Source organism: Solenopsis invicta, chromosome 1 (assembly GCF_016802725.1).
Source record: "Solenopsis invicta isolate M01_SB chromosome 1, UNIL_Sinv_3.0, whole genome shotgun sequence".
Taxonomy (NCBI): Eukaryota; Metazoa; Arthropoda; class Insecta; order Hymenoptera; family Formicidae; genus Solenopsis; species Solenopsis invicta.
The window spans coordinates 11,187,706-11,215,246 of record NC_052664.1 but is presented as its reverse complement, the minus strand read 5'-3'; the positions used below and the strand labels follow the sequence as shown (position 1 = coordinate 11,215,246).

The 27,541-nt window shown below is 27.5% G+C and overlaps 2 protein-coding genes across 5 annotated transcripts in view; one reads left to right on the top strand and one right to left on the bottom strand.

Moving 5' to 3' along the window:
* The window catches only part of LOC113003382, an 88,310-nt gene that overhangs the window by 6,806 nt on the left and 53,963 nt on the right, over window positions 1-27,541 (bottom strand). The window lies entirely within an intron of this gene.
* On the top strand, window positions 910-27,541 carry LOC105207146 (zinc transporter 1). 4 transcript variants are annotated; one of them, XM_039453975.1, is made up of 8 exons: window positions 910-1,125; window positions 13,948-14,173; window positions 17,961-18,068; window positions 18,780-19,078; window positions 19,467-19,711; window positions 24,002-24,180; window positions 24,324-24,410; window positions 25,375-27,541. In XM_039453975.1, exons 2-8 carry the CDS (start codon window positions 13,985-13,987, stop codon window positions 25,813-25,815), a joined length of 1,548 nt encoding a protein of 515 aa, XP_039309909.1. In that variant the 5' UTR covers window positions 910-1,125; window positions 13,948-13,984; the 3' UTR covers window positions 25,816-27,541. The 4 variants fall into 4 exon arrangements, with proteins under 4 accessions (XP_039309909.1, XP_025988314.1, XP_025988313.1 ...); XM_026132529.2 differs by having other exon boundaries at window positions 911-1,125; window positions 13,981-14,173; XM_026132528.2 differs by lacking the exon at window positions 910-1,125 and adding an exon at window positions 8,038-8,480 and having other exon boundaries at window positions 13,981-14,173.

Below are 27,541 nucleotides of genomic sequence, written 5' to 3'. Positions count from 1 at the left end.
TAAATTAGAAATTTTCCAAAGTTAAATTACTCAAAACAATTATAATATAGACTATCAAACAAATTTAATATTTTACTTATAAATTAAGTTATATAAAATAACAAAAAAATATTGTTGTTTTATGTAGGAATGTATTTTTTTCTTTTATGATTTATTTACATACAATACATAAATTTTTTTAAAGAAATTAATAAATTAAAGTTTATGCTTTCAAACTAACTAATTAAAGTTAAAAAAGTTAAATCATTCAAAATTAACTTATTAACTAATTAAGTTAAGTTAAAAGTTATTAACTTTTTATCTTTATTATTTAACTTTTAACATTTTAATTATTTAGTACTTAATCTTGGAAGTAGTATCTTGAGTCACATATTAATTGTTTTTCAATTTTTGAATTTATCTTTGAAGAGGATTTACGTTATATCATATTAATCAAAACATCAGAATTTCTGACCTTGTAATCAAAATTTTATTATATTTACTTTTGTTCAGTATAATTGTATTTGTTTTATGTTACATAATCAGTGCCAGGTTCCATTGTCCTACTTGTTTTTCCTCTTTTTATCGGTAAATCTCTATTTCTAATACTCCTCTAATACTCTCCTTTATAAATTTATAATGCACATAAATCAGTACTCTTTACACATTTTAACAACGCGTTTCAGTAAGGAAATGTAGGATGTGCAGTTATAGATCTGTTCTAGGATACGCGATAATCCTTGAAATTTTTTTGTGATAATCGTAAATGCTTATCGAAGCCTCGATAGTGAAGAGGCACAGTCGAGTCTAAACGTCCCTGGATCCATGATTATCTGACGGTCATTACGAGTCTTTTATTTGATCATTCGATACGCGAGCAGATAATCGGTGGGTTATCGGCTACTGTCTACTTTTGCAACGATCACAATGGGCAACAGATATAATCCACGCGTGATCGGAGACAACGTTAGTCCGCCTCCGCGATATGCGCGCGGTGTACAAATTCGGCTCTGTTCGAGATATCCGGCGTGAATTTCGTAAAATGTAATACGGAATATCAGTATATAAAATGCGATAATTGCGTTCCTTCTCCCAAGAATACCGATATTCTCACAGATATCTTCAACAATTCACCAGAGTTCAGAGGTCAGTACAACTTCCCTTACCATAGATAAAAATGTTTCGTCAAGAGAGTATCGAGAAAAATATCCATATACGTACGCATAAGTACTCACACACATTATATATATATATATATATATATATATATATATATATATATATATATATATATATATACTATATATCTTTACACATAAAGTTTGCACGCGTTTTTCTTGCGCAAATCACAAATTATTCGTAAAAAATTATTCACAAAATTTACGGACGCAACCAACTCGACTCGTAAATTCAGAATCGCTGTGAATTGGAGAACAAGAATTTTCTTTAGAAAAACGTCTCTACCTCCTAAACTATATTATTATTATTCTTGTACAGATTATTCAAGTCTTCCGATAAGATAGCAATAATCAGAGTGCGATGTTTTTGAAAATCTTCTAGTCTGGCTGGAAAGCTTTAGCCAGAAGATAGAATCATTGGATGTAACAATCTATAAGCGCGTAACCGTTTCTCTATGATTTTGTCCCGCTTTTATGTTTTCAATGTATCTCGCGTTGACCGTCTGAGATGACGTCGATTGTGGGAGCGGGAATTTCGTTGTTCAAAGCCCATTATCGCGCCCGGATGTTCGCAACTAACGCTTTGATGGTCCCCTCTTCGGATCTAAAAGAGATGCCGGACACGGTAGTATGTGTGACATCGCTGCAAATTGTACTCGTTCGTGTGAATGTGCGTGCGTATGTGTTATCATGTACGGTCGCGAAACCTGCATGCTCAATTTATATCGGCATCAAAATGAATCGTTGGTACGTTCTCTGTTTTGTTCTTACAGTCGGATACGAATTTTTGATTGAATGTTATAAATTAAAAATGACCAAGTTAATCAAGGATTAACGTTTTATGACTTTCAATAAAGATACGTCACTTGCATCGAAATATTATAGATATTCCTATATTTAGAGAGACATAAAATTTTCGTATTTTCCAAAGAGAAATATTTCTTTAGATTTAATAAATCTTCAATCTAAAGAAATTAATGCATTACCACAATCTAATTAAATTAATGCTTTAACTTAAAAAATGTAATTGTTTGACTTTTCAAATAACATATATCTTTATTTTAAACTAAATATATTATTTAAATAATTTAATTTCTTTTTTAATTAAACAATTTTATTTTAGTAAAAGTACTGTATTACTTTACTTATTGTTAGATTATAACTTTATTGCATCAAACAGTCACAATAATATTTTTTAATTTTACTGAATTATTAAAACTGTTTGATGTAACAAAGTTATAATCTAAATATAGTAATACAATATTTATACTAAAATAAAATTATTTAAATAATAAAGAAATTTAATTCATGAATATATATATTTATTTTAAAATAAAGATATACAAAAATAGTATTAAATCAATAATTCATTATTTCATGTATAAGCAAAAATATAAAATATTCTTAGAAATTTTTTTCTTTGTGTAAGCAAATTATGTCTGTTTAAGATTATAAATTCTTCCAAAAATGTTTTAAATTCTTGCTTATATATGAATCAATAAATTATTGATTTGATACTAATTCTTTTCTGTGTATATTATTTGAAAAGTCAAGTAATAGTATTTTTTAATTCAAACTTAACATTAGTTTGGTTAGACTATGCTAATGCATAAATTTCATTGGATTAAAGAAAAATTTGTTTTTGCGTTATTGTATTATTTTACTTATAAATCATATTTATGTTATGTTTAAAAAATTCGACTGATACAGCCATTCTTGTAATTTAAATTTGTTTAAAAAATTTTCTTCTAAAACCCATTCTAGATGAAATGTATAACAAAGCATAAGCATAACATAATATCACTAGATCAAAAAGCATACAGCATAAAGTCGCCATTAATTGATTTATATAAGATTTTTATTGGTTCAGCAGCCATATGCTATATTCTCTCTCTCATGCTATACTATGCATTTTATAAAATGGGCCTATCCAGATAAATTTGCATATCTGCCTAACCATGTATAAGGAAATTGATTGGGCCATTAGCGCATGCATAAGAAAATGGATCAATTAATTTCCTTATACATATAGTTATGTAGCTAGGCAAGAGTGTGTGCTCCCGGCTTAACTACTGAAGAAAATTCCATTTATTTGGAAATTAGAAATGGTATTTACTATTGCAGGAAAAGAAAATATGCAATGGCGTGGTGGATAGCTGTTTCAGCAATCACACTTAAATTCGAGCCCAGTCGCTATCATTTTTTGGTTGTATCACGATACATTCTTGTGTATAATCCGTCCGCAGGATATATCTTGATACGGCAAAAGAACATGTAGCCGCATGTGGCGTTATTACTTATATCTGTTGTGTGTTAAATCTTACGAGTTATTAGTGGTCTTGCTAACTCTCTCAGTGGTAGTCGCATGAGTGAGACCTCGCGAAGCGATCGGAAAAGATATTAAATATAAACAAAGAAATTATTTCATTAAAAAATATTATTTCAAACAATCGTGTCTTTTCTATCAAACAGCTTATGCAGTGTTGCGTTTAGTACTTAACTTAGAACTTAAAATTATCTACACGAAGAAAAGATGATTCACATAAGTAAAAATACTTACATTAGTTGTATGCAATAGCTATATATCCCTATCTTTGAATGATAGATATGATTGATACGACTTTATCTATTTTGATGTGTCAACTGCATCAAGATAGTTATACATGATCCGGTTATGACAACCACAACTTAATTAGATCATTTACATAGATAATTATCTGTAAAGTTGCATTAATCGTAATTGATCGTAATGGCATATTATAACTCAGCAATTTCAGGAAGCAAAAGCGACTCAAAAAGTGAAGTCAGAAAAAACTAAATAATTTCATTCAGAATTTCTTAATCATTTATATTTCATCAGAAATTGGTTTATCAAATTATATTTGTCTGTTTACTTTTTTTTATTTTGGAATGTATATACAATTTTATTATTTACAAGGAAAAATTAAGACCTTAAAAATTCCAAAGAAATCTGATATTTTGTATTATTTAACATACTTTACAGAATTGTAGTACATGCATACAATTGTAATGCACATCCTATAATTCTATAAAGTATAATATTCGATTTTTAGGAATTTTTAAGATTTCAAATTTCTTTTATTAAAAATATTACTGAAATATTTATTCATTTATTATAACTATTGTATAATAGAAATTGTAATAGTAACTATAGTTGCATTTGCAATGACCTATGGCAATTAAACAAAAAGAACGCTTGTTTTAAACGCTAATCACGCATATTACATTTGTTGGCGCAGACGTTCAAACACATATTTCGAGTTCTTTACAATGCAGAAATTATAAAGCTGATCGGAATATAGTATACAGAAATAGTTGAATTTGATGTAAGTGAAATAGACTTTAGTCAACAGTAAAAAATGAATATGTCACACTGACATTGTAATTGCCTTGGACAAACCAATAAATAGAAAAATTGTTTGATTAATAATAAAAACGCTTGTGTCGCAAAATTCTGTCATGGTGGATTTATAAGCTATGCAATATTATACACGATAAACTTTCAAGCGTTTGTTGTTATTAGTGTAAATGATTATGTATCAAAACTATATGTATGTATTCGTCCAATTTGGGTCTACCATTTCACATTTTAAAAAACGTTCATAACTTGGTGAAAAAAAAACTCGCACAGCAAAAAATAAAAATTTTTATTATAAAAATTTTTACTATAGAAAATTTTACTTTTCTACATTTAAACCAATCACCGTAAGAGGATGAAAGGAAAAGCAAAAGGTGATAAAAAATGAAATAGAAAAAAAAATAAAACCAGTCGTGTCTCGTGAACATCTGATCTAAGATGAAAACGGTTTTCGATCGATTAAAATCAAATGGAAGGAAATCTATAAAGCAATCAGTTCTGTCATTACTTGTTACTAAAGTGTATTGAAGCTGGAGGGAAGACATTTTAAGAACATTAATATTTTTTATATTTTTATTTATCTTCTACTATTACAGTGCTATTTTAGTTTAAAAAGAACTATTTTATTTTTATGAAAAAAAGGTTTTTATTTTTTACTTTTGTCGATTTTTTTTAAATTTATTAAGTTTTGTTTTTATTTCATTTTTTTACCTTCTACTCTTCTTTTTATTCTTTTGTGGTGATTAGTTTAAATAAAAAAGTAAAAAAACAAAATTCTTTTAATGAAATATCCATAAGCAAGATAAATTCATCAAGTATAAATAAAGAGTATTTTTAAAAAACTTTATTGTCAACAGTCAAAGAAACATTTAAAACTGGTTATCTCAAAACCTATGTCAAACTATAATTATTTTGATCTCATTTGGAAGATAATTTAATTCTCTATAATTTTTGTTTCAGTACTTTTGTTAAAAATGTTTATTTTTTCTATTTGTGAAAAAATATAATATCTGTATAATCATGTTTTCAGAGATTTCTGGGTGCTAACTTTTTAAAGAAGCATTTTACAACTGTTTATAAGAAAATTCAAAATTAAATTTCTGATAAAATCTCAAAGTCTGGGTGAAACGGGTTCATTCTGTATATAAAATAATATTTACAATAAAGTCAAATATTAAAATAAATCGTGATTGATCAAAAAGTTTTAAAGATTTTTAATATTTATTTTAGAACTATTTTTATGTCATGTTGGTGTTATATATGATGACTTTTTGTTATACTTTAATATATTTTTAAATTTACTGTTTAATAAAAAGAAAGTATTTAAACATGTATACACACATATGTATACACGAAAACACATACATACTTTTATTATAAACATATTTTAAGAATCATACTTATATTTATTAAGTATTATATAAGTATTTGAAAATAAGTAAAAGCGTATAATAGAAACGTAAAATGCATTTTACATATAATTTTTATTGTAAATTTTTAGTATTTGCAAATTTCTGAATATAATAAATTCAAACATTATTCGTGAAGTACTTTACATTTATGTAAGTACAGTTTGGCTAAAATATTTAAAACTTAAGTTAGACACAGAATTGAAAATAATTTTATTAGACCATAAAAATAATTGTGTAGGATGCTCAAGTTGGTTGTTAGAAAGTCAAAATTTTTTGTAGCGTTGCATATTACGTTTGAGTATTCTGTATAATTATTTTGGTAGCCCTTCAAAATTATTTTCAGATCTGTTTCTAGCTAAATTTTTAGGTACTTCAACAATATCGCTTTTTTTGTATATAAGAAATAAAATACTTCATAAAAAATATTCATTATATAAGAAATAAAATACTTCAGAAATAATATCCATTATACAAGAAATAAAATACTTCAGAAATTTATTAGATTCAGACGATTACAGTCAGCAATATTTTAAATACGTGTCAGTCATTTAGTAACTTTTTTAATATTTTAAAAAGTTACAAATTTCAGTAATCTTTCAGCAACTTTTTACAAAGTTTTTTCCAAAATCGTGGGCATTTTGCTATTTCAGAGTTGTTTTAGAAATGTTACAGTCATATTTTACAACTTTTTAAAAATAGAGAGAATAAAACGTAGAAAATACGAGTCGAACGCGGCAGTTGATGCGTCAATAATAATAGTACATGTATTTTGCTATTAGTACATAAATATGCATACAAATATCGGACGCGTTTCGACTTTCCTTGAAGTCATTATCAACGATTCAAAATTAACGTTGTATTAAGAGCTGTGTAGAGTAGTGATCGCGTTGACTGATAGGAAAAAAAACTTCTATTATTCAGCATGTTGTTTCCGACTTAAAAGTAAAACGTCGCTTCCATATGTTCAAAAATTGAAAATAGTGATCCATCAATGTTGACAACCAAGATGGACAAAACGAACGATCATGTCGTAATCAGCGACTGTCAAAAACAAGGCCTTTAAATTGACGTCAAATATGTAAGATAATAAATAACACAGATCTTCAAATGTGAACGTCATTATAAGTCGGACATAAAACCAAATAAATATGATAAATATAATAAATAATAGCACAGAGATAGTCAATGTTTCCTCGTCAACGGTACAAACACAAGTGTAAATATTTTTGAAAATATTATTTTTTATGTATCTCTGAAAAATTTTGATGGGTTGTACCGCAATTGTTAACAACAGAATGCCAGTTCCCGTACTATTCAGGAGCATGTAAATTTTTCAAATGTTTGTATTCTTAAGGCTGTGCTCCAAAATTTACTGCCAGCGTTAAAAATCTATAGTTTACGTTATATATATTATAGATTTTCAGTGCTGTGAATTTTGGAACATAGCTTAAGTAGCAGAATGTTACAGAATGTTACGTTAAAAAACAATATAATGGTATCTAATAGATCAAGATGAACTACTTCGTTGGAATTATGTAGTTTCAAAGTATATTCCACATTTCTGATTTCTGGCTCTGATTTGCAGCAGTTAAATGTAGTCATATTTGAGTGATGACAAAATTGATCGTTCAGCTTCGTATATGTGAGTATCAAACAACAATCCGTGTTTCTTGTCATCGAGGTCCCCTGATCACGAAATCTGCTGCACGCCGTAACGATTAAACGGATACACGCACAGTTAACTATAAATTGTCTTGTCGAAGGTCGACGCCGCGCGGAAACGATCTTGCGTCGTCTTCTTCATCATGTTAACGTTCGGCGTAGGCGAGAGTCCTCTTCTCGCGGTGTTCTCGGATGAGATAGAAACTGACGCGAGGTCGGAGAACGAACCTTTTAGAGGCGACAAGAAACGACTCTTCGGCTTAACGAGTGTCTTCTAAAAAACAACCGTAACAAACAACAGCATTATCGCGTAGGTGGATTTCGGATCTAAGATCAAGATCAAGATCGAGATCGAGATAGATCGACGTGCGCGCGTACGCGCGCACGTCACGAAATGCAGTTTATCTGGAATAGTGACAGTTGGAATAGTGACAGTGAGTGATAGCAGTCGCGCGACTATGCAGATTATTTTCGCGAACGATTCATCATGGACAGATATCGCGTCTTCGGGCTAATGTAAGAGAAAAACTTGTGACGAACTGACGGACGGAGGACGATCCGACTCACCGACTCATCGGGTTCAACGGCTAGACAACCGCGAACGTCTAACCGCTCCGTGCTCCAATATCGTTTTATCCGCACGGCGACCGTCTCGTTCAGTCGGGCGTCCGCTTTTTATCGATCTACCTGCGAGTATCTTCCATTATGTTTGAGGAGCGTTGCTTAATCGGTAAAGAACGTGATATCGGTCATTCAAAAGCAGTGTTTCTTTCTCTTCGTCATCGTGCAGTGCAGTGAAACCTCGCATCCTGTCAAGGAGTGATCTTGAATCCTCGCAGTGCATTTGTTTATAAGGATTTTAAATAAAAGGTATGTTTAGATAACTATTTGCTATACTGAGTTATCTCTTTTGATAATTAAACTGTTTCAGTACGTTTTTTGTAGAAAAATAAAAGAAAAATTTATGTAAATGTGATTTATAAAAATTTTATTGAAAATAAAAATATATATTTAATAGGAATGATTTATAATAGGAATGATTTATAATGGATTTACTTATTAAATTTTCAAAGTCTCCTTATCAAATCTATTAGACGTGCAAGATATCTTTAGTGATAATGTGTTTTCGAATATATTGTGAGTATATTTAACAAATGGCACAATTTAAAATTAAATTATGTCGTCGTATATTGTTATTATAAATACACATACATTTTTTAAAAGCTGACTTGTGGCGCCAAATCAATTTTTGTTAGTAGCGTCACATCATGAATATTTTTTTTTGTGCAAGAATCAAATAAAAAATGAGATATAAGAATTTTATATTTTTTTCTACAAGAATGAAACCAGTCCAATGTCTTTCTAACAAGAATAAAACAAGCCTTTTTCTGGCAAGAAATCAAAACAACCTTTTTTAATGCTCGTTAATATTAATATTATAAAAAAAGGTAAATGTAATATATTTTAAAATAAATAAGTCGTAAATAAACTTTCTGCAAGAAAAATCACATAATTTAAAAGTTTTTTATTTTAAATAGGTCTTCAATATATTTATTTTAAATAGGTCCTCAATATATTAATCAAAGCTTAAAATTTTGTTCAATATATCCCTATTATATGTCCAGAGAAAAAGTGTCATTTATACAATAAAAAATTTAAAAATAATAAGTTTTTCTTGTTTCTTGAAAATGTAATTTTTTAGATTATTTTAGTTTTTTGTAAGAAATTCATTATGTATATATAAATTAATTACTCTTTATAAATATATAAGTTAGATAATCTTATTGAATGCAATCGAAGAAATCTTTTACAACTATCTTTTTTTTATTTTAATGTTAAAATATATAATTAATAATGTTTTAGGACTAAATAAAAATACTATATAATAATGAAAACGATATAATAATGAAAATAAATGTATAAGGTATTAATTAAATAAAGCACACAAAGAATACATTTTATTTATGATATCGCGACGTCTGATTGAAACTGATGGCTAACGGAGATTACTTTTATCAAATGCGATATATTTTTAGAAAATATTTTTGTTTTTTTAAACACTATATAGAAATGTATCAATTTCGTACGTCGCGTCAGAATATCTGGTAAACAGTAATCTCCCCTCACTGAGTTCATTTCCTCTTATCTACATGTCATTATTAAAGAAGCCTTATAACTATTTAACTTCTCCAACCGATGAAAGCTAACGTTTAAATTGAACAATTTCAATTCACTTATTCAATTGAATTTAATTTTCTTTTGCACATAAATTGGCTTTTATGAATGCACAACAAATGGTCGCTCAAAATAGGTAATATAATATATTCTGTACACCAAATCTAAATTAATCGTGTTTTACACAACATAAACTTTTTTTTATGAGTGAAAGAATGATCGTATTCTTCATTTACATCCATTATATTTTTTATTGATGTATCTCGGAAATTTTTAAGAAAAGTAAAATCAATTTGGTAAATCGTCAAATTTTATAATGAGGACTATCATATTATAATACCTAAAATTTTGATTTGTACAAATTTGAAGAAAGAATTCGCTTTTGCATTTTGTGAGAAAATTTTACTGAAATTTGGCGTAAGTTTTCTGAAAGTAAACTTGACAAAGTAACTTGACAAAATTGTTTAAAATTACTATAATTTTGCTAAAATGTTTTTTTTTAGTAAAAAAATAGTGAAAAGTTGTTGAAACTGAATTGACATTTTTCCGTAAATTTATTTGAAAATTTCTTTAAAAGTTTAGAAATTATTCTCTCTTTGAAAATTTATTTTATAAACATATACTTAAATAAAAAGAAATAAATATAATAATAACGATATTAGTACAATTAAGGAGCAAGCTTTTTGATTTTTTTTCATATATTTTTATAATATCCGATTTAAGATCATTATGAATAATGTTAATGTTATAATAGCTTATTTTAATATTAATAAATTAAGCAGGTACGTTAAGGTACATAAAGGTAATCTCCCAGTGATTTCAAAGAAAAATGTAGTTTATAAAATTTTGTGTAAAGTATATGACGCGTCCTACGTATGTCAAACTAGTAGGAAAGTAAAAACTATAATATAAGAACAATGGATCACATTAATTGGAACACTACTAACTATTCTATAACTACTGAACACAGGATTAATTTTAATCATGAGTTCGAGTGGGAGAATGTCCAAATTCTTGACAACGAATGTGCAAATGATTAATATCAGAAATACTACATACATAGAAAAAACGGTTTTGCTGAAAGGCCTAAAAATTTAGCTGAATAGAATAAAATAATTATGCAGGATATTAAGCATAATGAGCAAGACTGCAGAATATTTTGATATTCTATCAACTATTTTGATTATCCTACAGTTTCTGCACAATTGTTTTGATGTCCTAACCAAATTACTTTCAGATTTGTGTCTAATTAAATTTTTTGATATTTTTTGCAAACCCGTTATTTCGGTGTAACTATAAATGCAAAATAACAGTCTCAATTTACAATCGGATGGCGAATGTTTATATAATGCGTATCTATCAATTTTGAACAAATTATAATTAAGTGAAATTTATTATTTTAATGTTCATTGATTTGATTTTTTATTTGATTTGATTTTGCTTTGCTTAATTTATTTGGAATTTTATGATATATTAGACTTATTTTATTTGTATTTTTACTTTTCGATATATTACACAATTTATATTTATAATTACACATCTCGTCTGAAAGGTTTTGAGCCTCAACATGAAGATGGCATTACTCGTCAAAGTCATTCTGATATTACAATCGTATATGCTTTTGAAAGATATCTGAGAAAATTGTAGCCATTTTCAGGATATTCAGTTGTTGTTTGATAGTCATTTGTGCCAGTCGATGTCAGTGTTTTTATAAAAATGGAAAAAGTCGAATATCGTGCCGTGATTAAGTTTTTGAAGAATTTAAAAAGCAATACGTTTGCGCAAATTAAGCAAGAATGTTTAAAGAATGTTTAAGAAGGCTTAAAACTTTTCAGATTCTCGTATTGTATACAACTGACACTTCTTAATTATTTGTTGTTTTATTTATTTAACTGGTTTAGCATAATATCTAACGGACAGACATTAAGTCTCGAATAGTAATCACGTCTTCTACGTGGAATTTTGTTTGTGTATTTATTTACTATGCGGATTTCTATCGAATTGAAATATATTCAAAGCTTCTTTACATGTTCTCAGTTTTTCCGGGTAAGACACATTTTAGTTAATTAACATATCTATATCTCAATCAAAATAATAATGAAATGTGGTACTCTCAAATTGTTATTAAATTAGAAATATATGGGTTAATAAGAGTATATTGCGGTTGCTGCAACGCAAGTTTAAACAATTTATTTTTTTTTCACACACTGTAGAACATTTTGACTCCATTTCGAGTCTTCCTCAGCTATCAAAAAATTACATTATTTCCGTACGCGGGCCGTTCTCCGGCTGGCTATCCACCGGTTGTTTGAAGCCACTACCTTGACCAACCACATTGTGTGAAGAAAAATAAATTGTTTAAACTTGCGCATCAACAACCGTGATATACTCTTATTAGCTTTTATATTACCAATTTAATATTTATATCTATTTAATAGTTTATCATATACATTTTTTTGGAGGAATAGTTTGTCTTCTCTGATATTACACATTACAATTGAAGAGTATGTGTATCACTTAAGATTTGACCAGCCATTAGTGACTCAATCGTTGGACTGAGGACAAAGGATTGATTGTATGGAATTCTGTAATATGTTGCGCTAAGAATAACTCCAAGAAGAGTCGAAATATTCATTTTTTATTTAATTTATGTATAATAAATTTTAAAAGTGTTTATAATTTAACTTGCTCATTAATAACTGCGTCGTGCTCTCACTAGCCAAATTTTCATATTATTATCTTTGTTAAAAATAGTTTCCGTCGAATTGTTGAAATTTGCTAAAAATTCTGTGAAATTAGATTAAAATTTTTCTAAAAATTGTTCTGAAAATTTGATGATATTTTTCTGAAAATATATTGAAATTTCGGTAAATGTTTCTCATTATACAGTCAGTCCCAAATAACTTCCAACTGATCTTGATGTTGAACTTGACCTTCTTGACTATTAAGATTATTGATTAAGATCTTTCCAGTCGCGCGCTTGTTGCTTATTAAAAAGTTATGAATAAATCTATAAAAACAATTTTTATAAGTTGAACATAATTTTTGAATTTTATTTTGATATGGGATAAATCTCGCTTCACGATATTTCGTATGATTCGATGTTTGTCTACTTTATATTCGTAAACTAACATTGTATCAATTAGTGATAAAAAATTTGTTTTTTTTAAATGAAATTGTACAATTTGCCTTGTTTACAGAGCAAAACAAAGTCTACAAACGTACTGTTCTGTATAGATTTTTGACTTTTTGACGCAAAACAAGGTCCACTTGATACCATCCCCTACTTACGGGGCGAAACGAAGTCTATTGTTCCAAATGGATTTTTGACTTTCCACGCAAAGCAAAATTTATCCTATATCAATCTTTATTTACGAGTTAGGTAGAACGAGTTCTATAATTATGTTGTTCCACATAGGTTTTCGATTTTTTACGCTCAAAATCCATCCCACATCTTTCTCTGTTTATAGGATAAATCGAGGTACAAAAATTTCTGACATTTCACTAAAAGTGTTGCAAAATTCTTGAAAATATTTAAAAATTGAAAGTCGTGATAGTTGCTCGACTGCGAGCAGTAACGCCGCAATAAGCAAACACGAGAGTTCTGTATATTTCATAAGTTAAAAATTATACGGGATAGAATAAAGACGCAGTATTAAGTAATTTTTAACTTGTGATCTTGTTTTAATAAAAACATTATTTAAAATAAGAAAATTCCATTCCATCAAAGGATTTATTGAAAGCGAGTGTTCAAGATTGGGCTAGAAGGTGAAAGTAAATAAGACAATTTTGACAGTAAAATTACGTTTATTAAACGTTATCATCAAAATTGATTATAATTGATGAAAACATTTATAAAAATATTTATAAAAAATATTAGAAAACATTTATGAAAAAGATGCAATTTTGTTCCAAATTTGATTGATTTTTGTTGAAATTTTGTTGAAGAATGTTCTAAAACGTGAAATAAATTCAGAAAATTTTAGCGAATTTTTCGGCAAATTTTTTCCATCAAAACAATGTACCTTTTACAAACTATCGTAAATAGAAGTTCCGAAGAATCAAATACGATTGCGGATAGTACGAAGCGATTTGTTATCATAATATCATGTGACTGTGGAATAACATGATCTCCCCTGTATACGCCACGATATCGTTGTAGAGAGTAGAAACGCTCATATGACTTTGCGGACAGGGTCATGGCAGTGAAAGAATGGTTCAGAAGGCTACAGCCGGTGCAACTATATCTGGTGCTGTTCTTTACCACGGCTTTCTTCTTGGTCGAGCTCATCGCTAGTCACATAACGCACTCGCTGACCTTGCTCCTCAACGCGTACCACATGCTTTGCAACATAGTGGCACTTATTGGTTGTATCGCTTCGATCAAGGTAAATATAAAAGTACTTATTACTTGTGAAAGTCGCATTTATCAGTTCCGCTCATAAAGTAATATAAATTCATGTGCGACATCATAATTTTTCGATCTAGTAAGTTTATCGCGTGACGATTTTAAATGTGCTTCTTGGGATGTTATTTACTTCTATCACAAACGTAATATTATATTACGAAAGAGAAACTCAGCTCTTTATTGGATAAATTTGATTTTGAGCGTATTTTCAACTAACTGTACTCATTAACCCTTTTACCGATATAACAATTCTCGACTTACAGAAATGGCCATTATAATAAAACTAATAAAAACAAATAAAATGCAATAAATATACGGTATTTAATTATAAATGTTTAAAAAACTTGTACTTATATATTCGAATTTTTAATATTATCAATTTTATTAATATAAAATAACTTGAATAGCAAAATCAATAAATTACATAATATATGACAATCCATATAGCACAGAAAAATTGCAGCAACAATGCAGAAATTTTATTGTTAAAATATAACTAATTTACTTTCGTATTCAAACTCAATTTTGGGGATTCATCTTTTCAAGGAATTATTTTATTACAATGTGGGTGAAAAATTTCTTAAGGTAGCAATTTTTATATAAAGCAGAAAACATTATTTTTTAATATATTTTTCAAATACTACATAAAACATTAATAAAGGAAAAAAAGATTCAAGACGAGCATTCAATACTGTGTTGTATTTAAATTTTTATATTTAATCTACTTTGGTCAGATGGGGAAGAGTTTCAAAATTCACAGAATTCACTTTATCAGTCCTTAAATAATTTTATAAATAAAATCTTAGCGCTACATCATTTTAGTTTAACAATAGAGATCATTATAAATAACTTGTAAAAAAGGTCATCAAACAAATTTTTGAAAACGCAGATTATATAAAAACAATAAATTTATAAAATAACCTGTAGAAATTGCAAAAAAATCTTTACAATATCATAACAATATTATTACGTATATACAAAAAAGTTTTAGTCCTTTCCTTTAGTCCTCCAATGTAATTATTTTTGATTTAAATATTCTCCTGTCATTTTGTGTTTTTGTAGAGTTGGTATTGAACTTTTTACGACGTTATTTGTTATGATTTGATGGTATATTAAAATTATAATTCGATGGTTCATAACGTAAAAATAGCAGTTGACGTAATGAACAACGAAAAACTTTATATACGGCACTGCATTCGATATGAATTTCAACAAGTAAAAACTGTTCTATTGCTTTGTTCTTGAGAAAAATATTGTGTCCTTCAATATGTGCAAATATTGGTTTCGTCGCTTTGAAGATGGTGATTTTGATGTGAGTAATCATCCGCACTTTGGAACGCTACGAAAACTTGAGGTCGATAATTTAGAAACATTGTTGAATGAAAATTCGTCCCAAATACAAGTGAATTTACAAACTCAGAACTTGAAGCAACAGTTTTAAAGTGACTACATGAAATGGGAAAAGTTTAAAGGATCAGGAAATGGGTGCCGTATGAATTGATACAAAACAGCATTATTCCTCTGTTGAGTATATATGCGTTTCATAGTTTTCTAGGCAACGCAAAAGATTTTTTGTGAAAAATTGTTACTGGCGATGAAAAATGGATTATGTGTAATAATTCTAAACGTAAACATTCGTGAGTGGACCCCATAGCCTTTTATATCAGTGACAAAACTAAATATTTATAATAAAAAGATTGTTTTGTATATTTGTGGAATGCGAAAAGTGTAATTTATTACGATTTCTTTCAGTCAAGTGAAACGGTTCATGTTGAACGCTATAGCCATCAATTGAACGATTCAGCTGACAAAATTGAAGAGAAAAGTTTATTTACTAGGCATGGAAATAGGAAAGTCATTTTGCTGCACGACAGTGCTAGGCCGCCCATTACTCAGATCATTCAACAAACTATCATTAACTTGGTCTGGGAACTTCTTCCGCACGCAGTGTACTTTCTTGACATGATGATTTCAGATTATTATCTGTTCCGGTTGATGTAGCACTCCTTAACAAAACAACGTTTTCGAGATGTGACAGAAATACGAAAATGGCTCAGTGAATTCATTGCTTCATAACTAATATCTTTCTTCTACGAAAGAATCCGAACAAGAGATTATAGAAAATAAAGAAAAATATTTTTCAGATTGATTTATAATCAATGTATTTTAAAAGAAGCAAATAAAAATTTGAAAAAAAGACAAAAACTTTTGCATACACCTAATATATTGCCCTATAATATGTAAAGAAAATGACAGTAACTTATTCGGTAAATTATGGTAAATTTTCAGATAATTTTAAAAAGTTGGTTAAATAATAATTTTTAAAAATTTCAGAATTTAAAAATTTTGATATAAAACTTAAAAGAAGTATTTAGCTTTTATGAATAACATATTTTATTTGACTCATTTTTTTATAAAATATTTTAATGCTGTATATGATGTACTACACATAGTTAGGAAACTAGATACATAATTAGTAAAACTTTAAATAAAATTTTGTTATTAAAGATTTTAAAAATAAAAAATGTAAAAGGTGCAACATTAATGTGTATTTTTCATACCATCATACTTTATAATATTACAGCATCTTTATTGTTTACCTTAATGTTTTAGTAATGAAGCTGTGGTATGTATCTAATTGAAATTTAATAAGAAACAAAAAATAAAAACAAATAAATTTATAATTGTATATAGAAAACGTATTAAACTTTTTGTAATTGTTGCAAGAACACCTAACCAGAATATAGAATTATTTTAAGTAATAAAACAAGAAGCTAAATTGTACAATGTAATAAAAATTAAAAATTATATAAATAATTTTTAGTCTACGTCACTTTCTAATTCTCGTTCACTGTGTGTGACTCATCATTAGAGACAAAATTATTATTCATAGCAATAATGATTGTACATTTTCATCATTAGAAGCAAAGAGCTTGTGGGAAATTGGTTTTATCTATTAGATTAGAGAGTACAATTGATAAAAGTATAGAAGAATATTGTTGTATTTTATATTAGTGCGGAAAATGATAACAGCCTATTTGCGCATAAAATTACCAAATACATTTATCAAAATTGCTAAAATAAATTATCAGTTTACTGTAATTTACCGTAATTAATTGTCACATTGAGTTTGATGACAATTTTACATTTCTAGCAATATACAATGTTGCAACGTTGCTGCAAGCTTTTGTGCTGTATGGGAAAGTAAAAAATTTAGCGGTATGAAATACAGAAAAACTTAAATAGGTATAAGTGAATCAGCAAATTTCAGTCATAAACTTAAAACATAAGCGATCAGCTTTTTTCCTTAAGTTTTATTTCTGCGGTAAAATGCTATACTTATATTGGTGATTTGTTGTCTTGAGTAACAATAATTAAATGGCAGCGTATCATAATAAACTCATTAAGTACAACTAAAATATTACTAATTACATCTATTTTCATATATGTGTATCAATTCGTATCCCGCTATTCAACACGTAGAAACAAATATAAATGCGATTCTCTTTTTGTGTATTGAAGTATTTTTGAAGAAAACTGCGAAAAAATTTAGAAGGCTTTAGAACGGTTTGCATTAAGACTTAGTTTCAATGTATCACTTTAATAAGTGAATCAGTTTTATAACAACACGCTCCATTCGAACTTGAAATGTATTACGCGACTTGCAAGAAATTGATAAGGAGCACTAGATCGCTCTCGTGTTCTATTGGAATTTTTACCGTTATTTATGATATTTTCAAGCATAATTTGTATTTACATTTTTGCAGTATAGCTATCGGGAAAGATACAGCAATTGCAGTTCTCTAGGAAACTCGTCTATCTGCATTAATGGCGAAGAACAAGGTTCTGTTACGTCGTTGTCGACGAAGACAAAGGTACGTTTAACAATAGAACTCAAAATAGAAATTAAAAGGAAATATTTTCTTAATCTCTTTAATTTTACCGAGAGCTTTTTTTATAAAACTAAAGACATGGAAGAATTACATCTGAAGATATTACATCTTGTTTGTTGAAATACTTATATATTTTTAAACAATCTAAGACAAACTAGGCTCAAGAGAATTAAATTAAGTAAAGAAGGGTAATGCTAATTAGGAACCAACATAAGTTATTCGTGTGTGTATCATTTTATCAATCATTCGACAAGTATGTGATCATTCGATAAGTCAACAATGTGTAAACGTTTCGGTTCAAATGTAGGAACAATTACATATATATCAATAGACACACGAATAACTTGTATCGGCTTTTAAAATTGGCATTACTTTATATATTTATTATATAAAATATTTTTTAAATTAAAAAATATAAGTAAAATTTATAACATATTAATTAGTTGCCTTATGATTTTTTTTACACAACTTCGTATTATAGATTATTAAGAGAAACAGATCGTCGTAAAAAAGGAAACATATTTTCAAGGGAACTTTTACAAGACTCAAAAATAAAAATTTAGACAGACCGGATTCCTATAAATACTCAAAAAAAGTTTAAAGTATTTAGTTTGTTTTGGCTCAAGCTGAAAGAATGCTGATAGCTACTCATTAATTCTGTAAACTAATCGACTTAAAAAACTCGTTTGACAGGAATCATGTTCAGACAGAAGAATGAAAAACACGTTTGGATGGGCCCGAATCGATATCGTTACGATGCTCGTATGCTGCGTCTTCCTCGCTTCTTTTTGTTTCTCTTTGCTGATGGAAGCATTGCAGACATTAGTGCATATCGATCACCTGGATGAGATGCATCATCCGTTGCCAGTGCTGTGCATCGGCGTTTCCGGGATTTTTTTATATGCCTTCTGTTACATCTTAATTGGAGGATTTACATTTAATCAAGGCATTTTCTTACATGTCACGAAGAGTGGTGACGTAATATTACGCAGGTAATTCTTTTTATAATAACAATTTAAATTTCAAGAGATTGGTCAAAATGGTACAATAATTTAAAATATTTAATACTTTGTAAGATCATATTGATTAACTTCGTATTGTTTTATCGTATCATTGTACGAAATAATGAATTATTAATTTTTAAAATGTCGAAGTATATTGCATATTTTATGTTTACAGTATGTTAGATTTTTAAAATACTTTTTTGTACATAATACAAAATTGCCGATATCGACATGTAACTTTGTTTTTGCATTGTACACTCGATATCAAAATTAAATCATCACCTTTTCTGACTCCCAAATATAGGCGACAGCTGGAAAAGCAGGTTTCACGAATATACGTTTTATTTACTGTAACGTGCCATTCTTAACATTTCAGAAATGTGAGTTCTCAAGAAACAAAGGATGGTGAACAGCAATTATCAGCACAGACTAGACGAAGTCCGCTGGCAATACCAAAAAGTGAAGGTTTAAGAGAAATGTGTCGAGATGTTCTTGGATGCGTTTTCGTCATATTAGTGTCGATTTTAGTATACTTCACCGATTCCGATGTGGCCAAGTATATCGACCCGCTCTTCGCCATTATTTCGTCAATTTCATTATTCGTCCTTTGTTATCCGTATAGTGAGTATATTTCATCTAATAAATGCACAATAAAAGAAAAAAATAATACTAATAATACGTATAGTGTCTCAAATTTCCCGCGGAATAAAAAACACAGTACTTAATACTAAAAGAAACAACTTGTTTCTTTAGTAAAATTATGTCCGACAAATAACTTTGCAGGAAAAAAGATTTAAGTTAACAAATAAATGCTCTTGCCAATGTGACGCTCAGGATCAATGTGCTCCTCAATCACTTGTATCTTTGACATTTTTTCATATTGTATTGTTTAAAATATAAAAAGTTAACAAAAAAATATTACTTTTTTTTAGGTCTATCTATATCTATCGTAATGCTTTAATCGTAAGCAATCGTAATCGTAAGGCAAGAAACAGTCATAAACATTATCAGTTTACAAAATCGTAATGGGATCGTATGAAATTGTATGTATTATTGTGCATCGTGGAGATCAATAAATTAACCCCTAAACTGTAACGTTCGAAAAAATCACACCGTTAGTAAACAGCAAGTCTGACAAACCGCTATTATGTTCCGTTAATTTTATAAATTCTTTATAATAAAAAACGTATAGTTTTAATTATTCTGAATACGTGTAAATAAAGGAGAAACGGAAAGGAACGGAAAAAGATATTTTAATGTAAGCAAAAAATCTCATATAGCAGGTGTTTTTAAACAGTTTAAAATTACAAAAAAACCATGAAATATACGTTTGATTATTTCGAGACGCTTGTTTATAGAGATTGCCTCCGTCAAGAGGTACTCTTGCGGGACTCCAATTCAAATATTTCAAATAAAACCCTTCTATTGTAATATATCATTTAAAAGAGCATAAAAAAAAAGAAAAATTTTGGTACAAAGCTGAGATTGATGCATAGACATGTTCGGTTATTAGGTTCAAAGTTTGAAAAATTTTCAAAAAAATTATTATTCCCATTCGAAGAGTCTTAATAATTCTGAAAAAATTCTAAAAAAGTTAAACCATAAAAATTTTTTTAACATTACTATACAACCTCACTTTAGTAAATAAAAGTCAAAATGTATGAATAGGAAATAGATGAAGAAATATGTAAATGTCTAATACTGCAAAAAAGTAACGTAAATAGTAAACGCCGGCCTGTGGTATCGCTACAATTTTTTACCATTACACATTACACGTTCCTAGTGAATAATAATGACACCACTGCAACGTTTAGTAGGCACAGATAGCATACGAAAGTATTATGAATTTAGAAAGTATTATGACTTTTGTGAATATCAAAAAAGTTATTAACAAGTAAAGTTTTAATAAGCTCTGTAAGCATTACAGTTTAAGAAATAATTATCGCGTGTGCTGCAGTATTAATAATACAGCTCTGTTTGTTAATAAAAATTCGAAAAAAATGTTACTGAATATGGTGAGTTCAGTTCATCAATCAATCTTGCAATGTTCGTGGACTCCATCTAATCTTATAATTAAATGACATTTTTTTTAAAATTAGACAGATAAGCATCGTAATCATAAGAATTGAAATTGTGTCAACTCGTACGACAACTCGTTTATGACTGCTAATACAATGAGCGTTACGATCATCGTAAGGAGATTACAATAAACATTACAATAGATATAGATGAACCTTAACATAATAAATAAAAATGTTTTCTGATTCTCTTTGTCATATCATGTGAAATAAAAACAACTGTAAATATTATTAATTATAATATCATTTGTGATTGTTCCATTAAATATTGCACAATTGTATTTGATTAGTTAAATAGTATTTATATTAAATTTAAGAATAAATTAGTATCCTTAACTTAAAAAATATTTTACTAATTAAATAAAGATTATGGATTATAGATTATTATATAATCCATAAATGCCGAAAAATTGATCTATTTTACAATAGATATAAAAGATAAAGTAAACTATTTCAAGTCAAACGCGTTACTTTTGCTCATTACGTAACAAGTCAACTAATGAGTTACTTCTTTCAATGAGTAATGCATAATAACAATGAGTTGATTATTAAAAGTGATTGTTTCCCTAGAGTTACGATTGGCGTTATGGAATAAAATTGTAACGTTATTACTAAATCATTATCTATAAAAAATAAAAGTAACGGTAAAATATCGGTAAAGTAACGACTTTCCATCTCTAAATCTTAGAAATATATAACGTCTTAGAAAGTTTCATCAAAACTTTAAAAAAATTTTTAACATATTTCTAAAACAATTATCTACTAAGTGATGGGAGAATAATTTTAAAAAAGTTTATTTATTTCCAAAATCTAAATTTTCATATTTTTATATGTAAATAAATTTTAATTCTGTACAGTTTTCTTGTGACTTATTGTAGATGATTGTTATAAAAATATATAAACAACTATTAAAATATTAGCATAATTGTCATTGAGATTTTAATGAAATGTAATTATTATAATACTTTAAAATTTTTTTATTTTTTAACAAGTCCTTTGTTTTATTACAAAAAAGTAAAAAGGGAAACAGCTTTCTCAAAATATCTTAACTCAAATATTTTATTTTATCTTTAATTTCTATTATAAAATAGACCGATTTTTCGATATTTAGGGGGTATGTTTTTTTAATTAGTAAAATATTTTTTAAATTTAATGATACAATTTAACTATCATATACAATTTAGAATAATAAAATGTTCAAATTATAGATTATATTACTGTTGTATTTATTTTCAGATGTTACAAAGAAGATTTATTTCCAGGTGTTATAAAGAAAATAAAAATATACTTTTATTTATGCGTAAGGAATAAAAGCAATATTTATTTTATTAACTTTTCATATTTTAAGCAATATGGAAAGAGTATTAGATTCAACTAAGTTAATAAAAATTTTTCTTAAAATTTTTATATGGATTTAAATACTTTTTAAAAATGTTAAGAAAATACACTTTTTCTTAGAATTTTTTATATTATGTACAAAATTTTCTAAAGTTTGTATTAAAAATCAGAAATTTTTTAAATGGTTTTAAAATTATATACAAATTCCAAAAAATTTTGTTTACATGAAAAATCTTTAAAATTCTGAGAAAAGTTTTATAAATATGAAAAGTTTTCTTTGTTTGTTTTATTTATTTTTTAGAATTTTTATGTAAATTTAGAATTTCTATATAATTTTAGAATTATTAGAAAAATTTTCAAACTATACAAATCTTAAAATATTTCAGAATTTAAATAAAAAATTTGAAAAAAAATGCAGGTTTTCTTGTGTTTTTTTTTTTTTTTTTTTTTTAAAGTGTTTCAATTCATATAAAAATTCTGAAAAAAATTTTTATTAGGGATGCGCGCCGATCCTGAGCGTCAAATTGACAAGAGTGCTTATTCGTTCATTTTAATCTTTTCTCTTGGAAAAACTGCTTGTAAAAACTGAAGTACAATTTTATTTAAAAAAAAGTTTTTTTTTTAGTATAAAGAATAATGTCTTGTACTTTGCATGCAAGAATTGTAAGACACTGATATAATAATTCAAAATAATAAGTATTGGTAAGTTAATACTTAAAATATTAACTTATTAAGTACTTTTTGTTTTGTAATACACATTAATATGAAGTCAACTCGTATGAATTTAAAAATAATTTAAAGTAAAATAAAGCCAATAAGATGAGCAAAGGTTTGGTTGTTTATATAAATCGTATTTTCTTTAATTAAACAATTCAAACACAAGCGTTTCAACTCTACGGAGTCTTCTTCAATGTGCAAACAATATTATTACATTAACGACGAGCTATGTGCAGCGGTGTTTCATTTTTTTTCGAGATTCAAACGCAAACACTTTTGGAACGCCATGAAATTCAAGTACAAATATTAAAGACAGTCGAAGTCAATGGTCTAAATTCTCTTGATTGATTCGTGAACAAATCGTGTCCAACTGTTTAAAAACCATTAGCTTCTCATCTTGTGTTTAAACTGTTTAATTAAAGAAAATACGATTTATATAAACAACCAAATCTTTGCTTGTTTTAATAGCCTTATTTTACTTTAAATTATTTTTATTCTGTAAATACAATTTAACATTTTTAACAAATTTAATAATGATTTTAAAATGTTAATTTAAATTTTAGTGTTAAATAATAATTTAAATTATATTAAATATGTTTTATTCTATACAATATAATTTTTCTTTTATTTCATTATATATTTTATTATATAGATATGTTTAAAATTCTATAATAAACATTTAATTTTTGAAAATAACTTAGTTTGTTTGTTGTGTTTTATTACTTTTATTTTATTACTCATTTTTATTAGTTTATTGGTTTTATTATTTTTTTTACAGTGAAAGAATCTGGTTTGATTTTGCTGCAAACAATCCCTAATCACATTAATATCGATTGTCTTAAAAGAGAACTACTGGAAGCTTTTCCGGGTATTGTAAATGTGCATGATTTACACGTATGGCAATTAGCAAAACATCAAGCTATTTGTACAGTTCATATTGTCTTTTTGAATCCAATGGTACACAAAAACAATTTTTTTTTAGTATAAATTAAAAATAATTTACATATTTAATGAGAATACACTTAATAATTTTTTGAAGAAAGAAAAGTAGTCAACATTTTTTTTTATTCAATATTAAAAATATGTTTTTTCTTTTTTAGGTTTATACTAGTATTACAGACCAAGTTACTGCCTTTTTCGTCGAAATGGGCATCACGCAGGTTACTATACAACCAGAGTTCCATAAAGTACGAAATATTTTGTTAATATACAGTGCCCGCCCAAAGTTTGAGGACACCTAAATAATTTTTGAATGAATCTAGATAGCAAGTTGCAATTTGAAGAGGTTATATAGGATCATGAAAGTTATTTACTGATCTTATCAGTTTGACCTTGGATGACGTCGCTAAGGTCACATCTAAATCACATCAACTTTTTTAAATGGTACACTCTATTTTTGATTCCAGAATCTAATAGCTGGTGTCAAGAGCTTTCGAAAACCCTACAAGAAAGTTTATTTTCGCTTAGTACTTTTAGAGTTGTGAGGTTTGAAATCTACAGTGTGCTGTAACTTTCAAGTGTCATAACATAAGAAAGTATTTAACGAAATAAACTTTCTTATAGGGTTTTGGAAAGCTCTCAAAATCAACTACAAGAAAATGCAATAAAAAATATTGAATGTTAGGAAAGTACCGATACCCTTTAATTAGGGAATTACCGATACTCTAACATTATATCTTTTATTGCATTTTCTTGTAGTCGATTTTGAGAGCTTTCCAAAACCCTACACGAAAGTTTATTTTTGTTAAGTACTTTCCGAGTTATGACGCTTAAAAGTTACAGTACACTGTAGCTTTCAAACCTCACAACTCAAAAAGTACTCAACGAAAATAAACTTTCTTGTAGGGTTTTGAAAAGCTCTTGACACTAGCTATTAGATTCTGAAATAAAAAACAGGGTGTCCCATTTAAAAAAGTTAATGTGATTTCGATGTGACCTTAGCGGCGCCTTCCAAGGTCAAACTGATAAGATAAGATCAGTAAATAGCTTTTACATGATCCTATATAACCTCTCCAAATTTTAACTTGTTATCTAGATTCGTTCAAAAATTATTCAAGTGTCCTCAAACTTTTGGCGGGTACTGTATATAGCATACATACATATATTAATTTAAAATCGCTTCATTAAATTATAATCTCTTTTGTATCATAGATGAAACCGAACACAGAGAAGACTGATTGTTTGATTCGTTGTCACGGGGAACATTGCAGTTCTTCTCAATGTTGTTCGCGAGAAAACTTCTTGGAGGACACATGCAAGTCAGGGAAAGATGCGCATATCACCAGCAGGAAGTACGATAAAAAGGAGATAATACCAGGCGCATGTGCGATTAGTTTGGAAAAATTTACTGTTTACAAGGAGGAAGCTCTAGAGCAGACTGTGAACGATTTAAAAGCAGAGAAATCTGCACACAATTCGACAAATGAAAAAACACATCGCTCAAACGATAAACACGTACAAAGTATTGTAAATGTCAGTCCAGAAGTCAGTTCCTGTGCAACAAGTTTAACTGATCAGATATCTACAAATGTTGATACCGATCCTACATCTATAACTGCCGATAGCAACGTCAATCACAGCGTTGTATCTTAAGTATTTATTTACTATTCAGGCAGATAATAGTTCCATTTAGTAATTCTTTTAATATTGACACTGTCTTACTTGATAGAAACTATACGTGACACAATGGACATCGTGATTTTTAAATCATTCCCATATTTGACAAAGAAAATTGTTGAGAAAAGTTTATCAAATTTAATAACAAACTGCAATAATTAAATAATAACAACTGAAATTAGATACAAATTTCAGTAATTAAACATTTGAAGTCATTAATATTAAGAAAATAAAGGCGCTATAATCTTTTTTTAACAAAGTCATATTTTTTCTTTGTTTTAGTATTGTAATGACCTTAAAAAAAAGATAATTTATTTTGAAAAATACTCGATAAATTGACAATTAGAAGAAATACAAAAATTCAAGTTACATTTTATTTTTTGCAATGTAAAACTTTTTATGATGTTAAAAAAAGGAAATAGCATTAAAAAGAATTACTTGATAGCAATCAATATTAAGTATAAGTCGTGATATAAAGATATTTAACAAGAAGACTGCAAGTTAGTATTAAGTATTCCTGTGCCTACGGACATGTACATGGTTAGAAAATTTAGATTAAATTTTATAACACACATTACATGTCTCAAACGATTCACTCTTTTTGGGTTAATTTACTACAAGATGAATATGTTAGCAAATGATATGAATATTATATAAAATAATACAAAACAATGTAACACTTTGATATAATTTGGAAACATATTGTGAAAACATATTTCTTTTTATAAAATTAACACTTATTATATGTTGATACATACATTTTGTTTATTATCTTAGAATTTACGTTTTAAAATTACTTTTGTTATTTGATACTTTACTCATAAATTGCGTTTTTAACACTAAAAATATTGAAAAAATATTAATTTAACATAAAACATTCAATAACATAATCATATTATATTAAATTAACACTCGAATATATTAAAAATTTAACATGAAAATTGTAATATGAATACGGTTTTAACGTAAATACAAAATATTTTTATTGTGTAAAACAATTTGTCGCAATAGTTTAATAATAGTTTCGCAGACATTTGGACGTGTGCTAGTTATCAGAGGAGCGCAATATTGACTTCATTAATTGTACAAGAGTTTATAGCCACTCTAGTGCGGTAACAAGTTCCTTGATTGAATATGAGTGGAATAATGTTCAATCGAGTAATATTGTTATACTTGTTATGTTTACCAATAAATAAGTAATTTTTTTTAATAATCAAATGTTAAATAAAACTTGTATAAATATAAAAATTGGACGGCTATAGGAAATATTAAAGTACTTTGCGCCTTATTTTATTAATTTACAATAAGTATAAGGTTTGTCAGCTTATAAATACACATCAGATACTTTTACAATATAATTTTTTATGTTAAACATAAAATATTTATACGTACAATATCTATTAAACTTTTTTATTCTTATTATTCTTATCTTTATCGTATCCTTCTTTATCATTACTGAATATTGTAAATGTATTATATTTGTTTTAACCGTGATTTTTATCTTACACTTTGTTTGAAAAATACATTTCATAAATTTCTATTAAATTTAAACAAATCGTTAACCTGTACAGTAGCTATAATGCATATACGTATTATAGAAATTGTAAAAGATGTATGTATTTATAAGCTTCTAATGATTCACAATAAATATTTGTTATGCTTTTTTAAGGATGTGTCATAATAAAGATTTTTAATATCTTCA